At 41.1% G+C, this 11616-nt stretch overlaps 1 protein-coding gene across 5 annotated transcripts in view; it reads right to left on the bottom strand.

The window, feature by feature from the left end:
* Window positions 1-298: 298 nt before the first annotated feature.
* Window positions 299-11616, bottom strand: part of CCDC171 (coiled-coil domain containing 171) — a 207539-nt gene continuing 196221 nt past the window's right edge. For 4 of the 5 annotated variants that reach the window (XM_081945144.1, XM_081945142.1, XM_081945145.1 and 1 more), the window contains one exon: window positions 299-2302. In XM_081945144.1, coding sequence (XP_081801270.1) covers window positions 2093-2302 — 210 coding nt within the window. In that variant the 3' untranslated portion in view covers window positions 299-2092. The remainder of the gene's footprint in view (window positions 2303-11616) is intronic. The other variant, XM_081945146.1, reaches the window with a different exon arrangement.

The raw sequence follows: 11616 nt of genomic DNA, 5'->3' as shown, positions 1-11616 counted from the left end.
ATCTGTTCCAATTCTCCAAAACCAATAATGTTTAAATTATTATGTTGATTTTAATCTCCAACTGTGAGTTATTATACAGCTGATAAGTAAATCTTATCAGACTTCCATCATATACCTCTTTTTTTTAAAAGCCTAACTATATACTATAATTAAAAAATGAAAAACAGCACAAAACAAAGCATGCTAAAATTCCATGTGGAAAAGATAAGCAACCTCCGATTGGAATAATGCATGTTCCTTTTTCTGTTTTTTCTCTTGGTAGAAGGAAAAAAAATATTGCCGTAAATAGACCAAAGATAACATGTTATGAAGAGAGACCTTTAAAAAACAACAACGATTTGCTCATTTTTTAAATGAACACAGTTGCAACTGCAGGCATGAAAACCCTCTTGAAATCTTAAAATAAGAAATACTTGAAAAATTTCAAAGTTCTACCTAGTGGCTTTGGAATTACCAGTCAGGAATTTACATGATTTTACTGATAGTGGTAGGTGTATTACATATGCAAATTTATTGTCTTCTGGGATGATAGGACAAAGACAAATGTTAGCAGTCAGGTTTACGGAATCAAACCCTACTCTTATCAAAGCATGAGAAATTACAAATTCCACCAGCACAATGTTATTTTTCTAATGTTATCTCTGATCTATAATGAGAAGCAATCTAACGTATAGATTTTGCATTCAATAACTCTGTCAAAAACTACATCACACATCAAATGTTAATGGCGCTAGGGAGTTGGGGTGATTAATACCATAACAAATAGTATATATTACAAAATTTCTTTTGTTCTTTCCTCACAATGATGCATACAACCAGAATGTAACCTTTAAGGGTTAAAGAGTTTAATCAATGTCAATGTCTGATCTTCTGAAGGCAATAAAGAACAGACTGTCTAGCGATACCCAACAGAATATCACTTTGTCAAGCCACAAAGCGCCCAAAAGCTTGTCAAGTAAGTTACCAGAAACCTCTTTATGGTTAGAACTCAGCTCCTTCCTGCTTGACCTATTATTTGATATTTGACCACTTGGTTGCAAGACACTTGCTCTTTCCAGCTGAAATGTCACTGGGGCATCTTGTCAGCTCCCCGACATCTTGGCCTGACATACAATTTTACTTTTGTGTGCTACAAGGCAGAAAATGCAGGGCAATGGCCTTGTTTTAAATTCTGTCAGCATCAAAGATGGGCGTCACTCTTGGGTCCTACCAACAACAACAACAAAGAAAAGGAGCTTATTTTGAAGGTCAGAGCAGCCATTACTTTAAAGTCTGGCAACTCGGACTAAATTTATTACCTGCGATGCTGGCTTGAGAACTGCCTTTATGAAAGCACATAAACACATCCTCTCCAAATCTCCCTACACCATTGTTTCTACTTCCTGACCAAATGCCGACTTGATAAAAAAAAAAGGCGGCCGTTAGGGACCGGATTCTGCACTTAACTTGTTCAAATGGGCAAGTGGTATCATGTAGCTTTACAAGGCGCAACCTGACCTTCTCACATTGACCAGGAGTGACATAATTGTGCAGGAGGAGAAGCAGTCACATCATTTCTGTTTTGCACAACCTGCTTAAAGTTTGCAACTAAATGCTTGTCTTCAGTTGAGCTGACAAGAGAGAAGAGAGGGCTCAGTGAACCATAGCAGGGCTGCCATGAAATGACAGGAATCATTGGCATACATTTCAAATAGCTCTCTCAATCCTATTAAAGTATTGCAGCCCTGTTTTAAAATAGACAAGTATGAAACAACTTTGATAGATAGAGAATAAAATGGCTTATTGATTTTTTTTTTTTAAGTCTGAAGAAAATTACCCCAAATGTGTCATTCCTTAACATTTAAAAATATATTACATAAAAATGAGCTACCACGGTAAATGCAAGTTTTTTTAAAAAAATGACCCTTCTACTATGCTGGCCATGGGATGTGTGGCATGTGTGAACATGGGCCCCTCCTTCCTCCCGTGAAGAATGTAAAATTAACGCCATAGAAATGCATAGAGAGCAAACTTCAATTCAAAGGCTAAAAACATCCTAATAAAATTGGACTTTAATTAATTCTCTTTCGGCTGCTTACAAAATGACTAGATTCTAGCATCCATTTGGCATGGCTCTTTTGGCAGACATGACATGCAGGTTTGAAGGAAAGGATGATGAAATTGGAGGTCTATTATGTGCCAAGTTAAAAGGCAGATCATAATCTGATTCGGACTTCAGTGGCAAAAACCCCGGAAGACAACCTTGATCTAGCTGGGGTAAAGAGCTTGACACAGTAAGGATGCTTGAAGCGTTTCGTGAATCCTGGAGGGAAAAAAGACAACAAAAACATTTTCCATTAATTAGTTCATAAAAACAGTAGATATTATCTCTAGAATGTAGTCCTTCTTTAGCAATTGCCTCATTTAGCAATTGTTTATAATTATGATGGTGATGAAAAGTAACTTTACACTCAATCTTCACATTTACAACCTTATTGAGTTTGTAAAGCAAAGGAAAAGTGAAGTGTGATGGTAAGCATGGACTGTGGTTTCATTTAATGACCAAATTGATGGTCCCAATTGTGGTCACTAAATGACAACTACAGGAAATATGCATAACTTTAAGCCCCACTGATTTTAAAGGGGCGTAAGTACGGTATATTGTAAGTATCTATTGATTGTGCCCATTAATAACTTCTAAAAGTGCAGATGGTTCTTTGGCTCATACGATGCTTTGATGACATATGTTCTTTTTAAATATTTGAATATAGTTACAAAGTCTGCTGTCGTGCACTGGTTTATCTGAACATCTGATTACCTGGATTTCTTAAATTTAAAGTAAGTCTTACAAACAACAAATAAAAACAGAAGTGTTTTCTAAACCCTTTTTGAGAAAAGGTATCAGAAATGGTTGTAAGATTTAAATATTTTCCAGTTTTACCCTTCTTTGTCTGGAGTATTTTAAAAGTGGTCAATAACCATCTTTTGCTTTTCATAAGGACAATCCTGTGTACTTAAGAGTCCATGCATAGTAAAAGAAATTACTTGCAAACTGAATTCCTGTTTAGAAATCTCTAGTAAAACTCAAGCAAATTTTCCAGATTGTATATTAATGCTCTTTGAATACATCAAGGGTTAAGTGACTTTTTAAAAAGCTGTAGCCAACATTACTGCCTCCATGGACTGGCAGCAGTGGCGGTGGCAGCAGGGGAGATGGTTTCCTATTCTAGCTCCTGCGCAGTGACGTGCAGTCAGGTGAGGCAAGTGAGGCACAGCCTCACCACTCTCATCATGAAAAAAAAAGTAAAAGGAAAAAGCTGAGCTACTTGCTGCCTCACCGTGGATGACTCTGCTTAACCTCACTGGTGCTCTCCCTCCCCAAGTGTAGTGACTTCCTCCCCAGGCCCCCATTCATTTCTCTCTCTCACACACACAGCTGGATAAAACTATATAAAAATCTAGCCCAGCTTCACTGATTACAAGTTTGAAAAGGCAACGTGGCTCCACCTGCAATCAAACTACACTTGGGGAGGGAGAGCACAAGCGAGCACTGAGGAGACCACAGGAGGAGGCAGGAAGCCAGGCAAAGAGCCATGCTGTACAATACAATACAATACAATAGTAGAGTTGGAAGGGACCATGGAGGCCTTCTAGTCCAACCCCCTGCCTAGGCAGAAAACCCTATACCGTTTCAGGCAAATGGCTATCCAACATCTTAAAGACTTCCAGTGTTGGGGCATTCACAACTTCTGGAGGCAAGCTGTTCCACTGATTAATTGTTCTAACTGTCAGGAAATTTCTCCTCAGTTCTAAGTTGCTTCTTTCCTTGATTAGTTTCCAGTAGTACACACACATCCCCCCAGCCTCTTTCTTTTTTTTTTTTTCCAGAAAATTTTATTGGTTTTTTAAAAACATTTATAGGGCAAAGGGTAAGTGGAATGGTATACAAATTTTGGCAGTTGCAAGTATGGCAGACACCCCCTCCCTCCAAACTCATAAGATAAATCTATGTATAAAACATTAATACAAGATCATGTAAAGTCAGCATATTAGATCTAAGAAAATTTTCAATCAATTTATACAATTATAATATATAAACTAGGTATAATTTCATTATTACTTTCGGTCTGTTTATAACAATGTGGTTTTCTTATTCATTTTTGTGATCTGAGCTTTCTTGATGTTGCCCCATCACCCCCTGCTGGCAGAGCTCCGGCCCCTCCCGTGTCCTGTATGACCGTTGTAGAGTCTTCTGTTTTTTCTAGGTGGACTTTATTTTTTTCCATAAAGGCCTGTGCCTCTATGGGTGTATTGATTCTGATTCTTGTCTCCTCCCAGAATATCAGCATCCCTTCAGGCATCAACCATCTAAACCACACCCCCTTCTGGTATAGTTTATTCGCCAATTGCGAATAATTTTTCCTTTTCTCCCTAATTTTTTGGGGGATCTGCTTCAAGATGGTTATCTCCCTGTCATGGTATGTCAATGTTTGCCCCCTTTGTACACCCAGAATTTCATCTCTTGTGCTTTTCCTAAGAAATTTAATATGAACCTCCCTGGGTACATTGTGTGTTCTGGCATATGCTGAATTCACTCTATAAGCCAGATCTATCTCCCATTCCATCCGCTGCTTATCTTTATGTATGTATTCAGCTAGAATGTTGGTCATAATGTCCCTTATATTTTCCCCATCTGCTTCTATGACATTTTGAAATCTAAGATAAAAGGACATTCTCTCAAACTCTGTTTTCATTTGTTGAGTATCAAGTTCTTTGTTTCCCCTCTGTAAAGCCTCTACCCCCCCCCTCGCCTCCGCCACCCCACCCTCTACAAGGTCCAGTCTCTGTGAGTTCTTATAAATTTGGACTTTATTCTCTTTAATTTCTTCCTTCATTTCTTTTAATTGTTTCTTAATTTCTTCCTGACCCTGTATGAGTTGTTGAAGCATTTGTTGCAAATCCACCTCTTTACTCTTGGGTTGCATCAGTTCTGTAATCTTTGACTGTGTAGCAGGGCTGGATGTCGCAGATGTCGGTGCAGAAGCAGCAAAGCCAGGTTTTCCAGGGGGTGGTCTTTTTGAAGACATGGTTTATGAAACAAAGAGATCAGTCAGTGTAGAGACTGGACAGCTGGAGACGTAGGGCAGGCAGATGAGGCCAGGAGGCAGATGGTCCAGACAGATGGGAACCTCTTTAGTCAGTGTAGCAATAGAGAAAAGTTTTCTCTCCAAAGAGTTCAAAAAATGACAATCCACAAGAGATTCCTCTGGGTGACACGGAGACAAAGACCGGAAGTCTGATTTTTGAAGGTGGAGTCAAGTTTCAAAGTTCATAAAGACAACGGAAGTGTGCCATCTTGCCCTGCCAGCTTTGGGCTCAGAGGCATAAAAAAAGTTTTAAAAGTTCACAAAGTTCTCAGATCATCAATAAGTTCTGGAACTAAGTCCAATGAAAAGCACTTTTACTGGGGTGAGGCATCATTAGTTGGCTCTCCCCCCACCTCCTTCCCCTGGAGGCGAGAGCAAAAAATTTTCAAGCCGCTTGTCCAAGGGGGGGGGGAAATCCCCCTCCCTCCAGCCACTCCTCCAAAAATAATCCGAAAGCTTAACTTTTGAAATTACTGACAAAGTCCATCAATTCAAAAAGCAAGGGAGTGAAGAAAGGAAGCCTCTCACCATACCGCCGCTGCTTCCTTCAGAAGTATGCTGTCCGATCGGCATGGGGCGAGACGCCCACGCGCCCTCCGATACTGCTCCCCGGTGCCTAGAGCAAAGCGGAGGAGCCCCCACCAGCCGCTGCCGATGCTAGGACCCTCCGCGAGCCGCTCCCTCGGCAGGACGCCTCTCCGGGGCGTCCTGTGCCCCCCCAGAACGGGGGAAGCCCACCGGGAGAGCGGGAGCGGGCAAAAGCTTGCCCGTCGCCGTAGCCGCCGGAACCGGAAGTCTCCCCAGCCTCTTTGTTTTGGAAGGCTCAGCTCGGCTCCCCTCCGGCTTCTCTACCTCTCCTCTCAACCCAGCCTGCCAGCAGGAGGTGGTGGGTGGGCTTTATTGTGTTACAGGCATTTCCCACCCAGACAGCAGGTTGCATTTGCAATGGTGGAGGTCTTTGGGAAAGGCAGCAGGGGAATGGGGGGGGATGGCAGAGGAGCTGCTTTCAAGCCACTGGAAAAGATATCCAGTCCAACTTTTGTGTGTGGGGGTTTGCTTGAGAGTGAGTGAGAGAGGGAAGGGGTAGGAGAGATAGTCCAATCCAACTTTTGTGTGTGTGGGGGGGGTTTTGAGAGTGAGTGAGAGAGGGAAGGGGTAGGAGAGATAGTCCAATCCAACTTGTGTGTGTGTGTGTGTGTGTGTGTGTGTGTATTTGAGAGAGGGGGAGGAAGGGAGAGAGGGAGGAAGGAGGGGAAGGAGAAGAAAAAGAAAAAGAAAGAAGGAGCAAAGGAGAAAAACAAATGCTGTCGCTTTAAATTGGAACTGAGCATGCCTGGATGTGGAATTCTGGGAGTTGAAGTCCACAAGTCTAAAAATATTTGAAACCCAGCACTGTGTCAGTGCCTCACCAGTCATAAACCTCACCGCACGTCACTGCTCCTGCGCATGCGCAAATGAAGCTTTGCGTACACGCCCGCCACTTCCATGGCCTAGTTCCCAAAGGGCAGTGGACCGGAACCAGTCTCGGGACCAGGGGTTGGGGACCCCTGCTTTAAAACATATAATCTCAGACAAACACAGTACTGTGCAAAAGTTTTAGGCAGGCGTGAAAAAATGCTGTAAACAAAGAATGCTTTCAGACATATAAATAATGATCTTTTATCTTTGTCAATTGTCAAAATGCAAAGTGAGCGAACAAAAGAAAAATCTAAATCAAATCAATATTTGGTGTGACCACCCTTTGCCTTCAAACCAGCATCAATTCTCATAGGTACACTTGCACAAAGTCAGGGATTTTTCAGGATTATAGTCAGGTGTATGAACAACCAATTATACCAAACAGGTGCTAATGATCATCAATGTCACAGTAGGTTGAAACCCAGTTATGAACTGAAACAGAAACAGCTGTGTAGCTTAAAACTGGGTGAGGAACAGCCAAACTCTGCTACCAAGGTCAGGTTGTGAAAGACAGTTTCATGTCATGGCAAGATTGAGCACAGCAACAAGACACAAGGTAGTTATACTGCATCAACAAGGTCTCTCCCAGACAAAGATTTCAGAGCAGACTGGGGTTTCAAGATGTGCTGTTCAAGCTCTTTTGAAGAAGCACAAAGAAACGGGCAACGTTGAAGATCATAGACACAGTGGTCGGCCAAGGAAACTTACTGCAGCAGATGAAAGACACATCAAGCTTATTACCCTTTGAAATTGGAAGATGTCCAGCAGTGCTATCAGCTCAGAACTGGCAGAAACCAGTGGGATCCAGGTACACCCATCTACTGTCTGGAGAAGTCTGGCCGGAAGTGGTCTTCATGGAAGAATTGCAGCCAAAAAGCCATACCTCCGACGTGGGAACAAGGCCAAGCGACTAAAGTATGCACGAAAACATAGGAACTGGGGTGCAGAAAAATGGCAGCAGGTGCTCTGGACTGATGAGTCAAAATTTGAAATATTTGGCTGTAGCAGAAGGCAGTTTGTTCATCGAAGGGCTGGAGGGCGGTACAATAATGAGTGTCTACAGGCAACAGTGAAGCATGGTGGAGGTTCCTTGAACGTTTGGGGCTGCATTTCTGCAAATGGAGTTGGAGATTTGGTCAGGATTAATGGTGTTCTCAATGCTGAGAAATACAGGCAGATACTTATCTGTCATGCAGCACCATCAGGGAAGTGTATGATTGGCCCCAAAATTATTCTGCCGCAGGACAACGACCCCAAGCATACAGCCAAAGTCATTAAGAACTATCTTCAGCGTCAAGAAGAACAAGAAGTACTGGAAGTGATGGCATGGCCCCCACAGAGCCCTGATCTCAACATCATCGAGTGTGTCTGGGATTACATGAAGAGACAGAAGGATGTGAGAAAGCCTACATCCACAGAAGATCTGTGGTTAGTTCTCCAAGACGTTTGGAACAACCTACCAGCCGAGTTCCTTCAAAAACTGCAAGAAGAATTGCTGCTGTTTTGAAGGCAAAGGGTGGTCACACCAAATATTGATTTGATTTAGATTTTTCTTTTATTTGCTCACTTTGCATTTTGAAAATTGACAAAAATAAACAATCATTTTTTATATTTCTGAAAGCATTCTTTGTTTACAGCATTTTTTTCACACCTGCCTACAACTTTTGCACAGTACTGTATATACACACGAGAATTTAAAACAGACCAGTCACAATGCACCATTGTTGAAATGCCATGGCTGTGGTGGACTAAATAAATAAATAAATAAATAGTTAGATATAAGGCCGTATTTGGAATTCGGCTACTGTGAATTCTGGGAGATTTTTTAGAGCTTTTTTTCCCCTTCCCATTTCCATTACTGTTACTGGGAAGAAGGGAAAATCAATGGCTCTATCTACCACATAGTTCAGCAATTTTCTTTGATGTTGGTTTTTTGATTTCCTGATATTACACAAGGTTATTTTGGATCTGGGTGAAAGTTGGACCTTTAAGACCCACCTATATAGCAGCAATTTCAAAGGTTACCCCCAGGAGATACTTTAAAAGTAGTCAGACTTTCAGTTCTGCAATGATTAAAAAAAAGAATTTGTAGACAAAATAGAAACACGCAGTCTTCGGGACAGCTGGATTTTAGTCTAACAGTGCCTAGCTGTGCTACTCTCATCAAAGTCAGGCATTCGCACATTTGTCCCAAAGGTGCTTTCTCAGGAGGCAACTGGACTTTCTTGTTTTTTTCTTTGAAGACGTTTCGCTTCTCATCCAAGAAGCTTCTTCAGCTCCTTCGGGACAACCATGACCTGGATGACTGAGAATCTCTACAGACCATTTGAACATTTATTATTTAAATCAGCAAGTTTTATACATTTAGCTGAATACTTCAGCACAATATCAGAAAAAACAATAAAAGAAAAAGATTGGGATGTCTTCATTTACTTCGAGCGAAGAATGAGAGCTTCTGTACAAATGCGTGCTCTATTTTAAATGATGCTGCAGAATGGCAATGAAGCTAAATGTCTTGCTTAAGTAAATGACATCAATAAATAGTAGGAGCTAAAGGTCAGCTAAATGTGCCTGTTTGCTGGCACTATTATCTCGTCAAATCAACCTTGCTTATCCTCCGGGTTAAAGGACATTTTGGGGCTCACATTTTTTTACTCCTCAAAAACCAGCCTTTTTTTTTTTAAGAAACGAAAAAGGGAAGACAAGGAGGGAGTACAAAAAAACAAACCAACCACCTCAAAAGTCCAAAGAAGGGGAGAGGTTAAAAAAAAAATCAGGTTTCCTTGGGGAGCCACGCTCAACAAAAGTATGAAACATAATGATTGGCAGCTAGTCAATAGAAATAGAAAAGGCTTCAACATTTGGTAGAGGTGATGGGGATGGTGTGGGGGCAGAGGGGAAGGTAGCTAAGTTTCTGTTCTATGGTCAGGCTGCTTGTCCTAAATTGCTCAGGTAGAATTAAAAACCATGGGATGGAGATCAGGGCTACTGTGACCTCGGCCATTATTAGCCCTCACTTTCTTTAAGAAAGTGAAGTGGACTGGTGGAGGGTGTAATAAAATTGTTGCCTATATTGGAATAACTAAAGAAATCCATCTCTGGATTAAAGTGGATGATTTTTTTTCAGTATCCTTGTTTTCCTTTGCTTTTTAATGCACTTATATTAGTTGTAGAGAAGCATCCACCACTATCTGAAGGGTTAATATGCTGGGAGGGTTTTTACTTTTACTGAGACAATTGCTTTTACTGATAAATAGTCTCCAAGGATAATAATAGAGCAAATACTGTAGACCAGCCCCTTTAACAAAAAAAAAAGGCAGCCAAACCTATGTTGATTGCCTTATAATTGTAAATGAACTTCTAAGATTCTTAAAAAGATTGCACGAAAAAGAACACAGAGGGAAGGTTGTAAGCCACCTGGAGTCATCAGTGTGTGAGCTGGGCAGCCACATACATTTGTTTAATAAAATAAAATAAAATAAACTTGTTTTTAACTGATTCTTAAGAAGCTTCTTTGCATTTGCTGCCTACATTTCCAACCATTGTATCCAAAGGCAATTTTAGGAGTTGGATCTCAAGACATCCAGAAGAACCAGATTAAGAATGCTGGTACCTTATCTTGAATATTTCTTTGTTTTGCTTTGGTTCAGGTTGGGCACTGTGGCAGTATGTCATTCTCGTTAAGCATCTGTTCAAGATCTAGGCATTTCGTTGTTTCACAGAGTAATAATACTAACCAAGTTCACCGTAGTGTAGCTCTAAAAGTTACAACTGGAATGCTGATGACAGGATGTTGTCTTCCTCTACTTTTAAAGAATTGGTTTGTATCACTCGGGTTCAACCAGCCCTAGGAAGTTTAGAGCTGGTTGAACCTGAGTGATACAAACCAATTCTTTAAAAGTAGACGTCCTTTGTCACAGCTTCCTGTTAATTTACTCTCCAAGTTTGTTTTTCAAATGGCTCCCTTCATTTCAATTGCTGAGGAGTATTTGAATGAATAGATTGCGTGGCCAACTTGTGGAAGATTCATTTGTGAAAGATCTGAAGAGGCAAAAGTTTTGCTGCCCAGATCGTAATCAGGATCTTTAATCACCAGGCTCCAGAACCCTTTACGGTGATGTGTGTCCATCTAGTGCCCTTCCGGCGGTCTAATTTTTGTCAGAGCCTTGGAGCCCGATGTAGATTCTCGCTTTGGAAGGAAGAAGGGAAGGGGGAGTGTGGAGCGAGAATGAAAGATGATATTTACATTCACTTTGCCAAACATTAGCATCTTTTTGTCCAATCATTTGAATTCAGAAGGGTTAGGAAAAAACAGCTTAGAGAACAAGGGTTGACACATCCAGTGTGAAATCTTAAGGTGCTGGAATGCAATGAGGGAGAAAGTGAGACCGAACCACATTTCAACTCCCTAACTGGGCTGCAGCATGCGTGAACTTTGTGACAGGTCTCTGTCTCTCAGCCACAGTTGAATAGCTCTTGCTGACACTCAGCTGTCAGATAGCACCCCCTTACTATGCCCCTAACATGCTCTACAGCTTCACCCAATTAACTTGCTTTCACTTGACATTGCAGCAAAGAGCTTCATAATAGGTGGTCAAGGTGCAACGGTGCCTGCTTGCCCTCTCCCTGTTCATAAACGGCGAGATGTTTAACTATCTTCCTTTTTTTTTTTTGCCAGTTTGCTCAGAAGCAACATGACAGTGATGCCGACTAAAGTGGGCAAGCAAAGCAGGGTAGCATCAAAGCACATTGTTCGAGTTTCCTTGTAAAGGAAGCTCTCCCTCTCCCCCCCCCTCTCTCTCTCTCACACACACACCAAAGCAGGAACTCTAAACCATCAGAAAGAATTTGATTATTAAAAATAAAGCTTACAGGAAACTTTGCTGAAAATTAGAAAAAGACACAAGGGGATGGGAAGAAGGCTCAAAGTAATTATTTCCCATAGTAGTGTTTAAGTTTAGTTTTTTTTAAAAAAAGATACATGTAATTTATATGTTTCTGTTCCAATCTTCTTACACTAGAGAAATCAGTA

Source organism: Natrix helvetica (genome assembly GCF_964273705.1).
Source record: "Natrix helvetica genome assembly, chromosome: 2".
Lineage (NCBI taxonomy): Eukaryota > Metazoa > Chordata > Lepidosauria > Squamata > Natricidae > Natrix > Natrix helvetica.
Note: the sequence above shows the minus strand (reverse complement) of the source record. Positions and strands in the feature narration are given on the sequence as shown.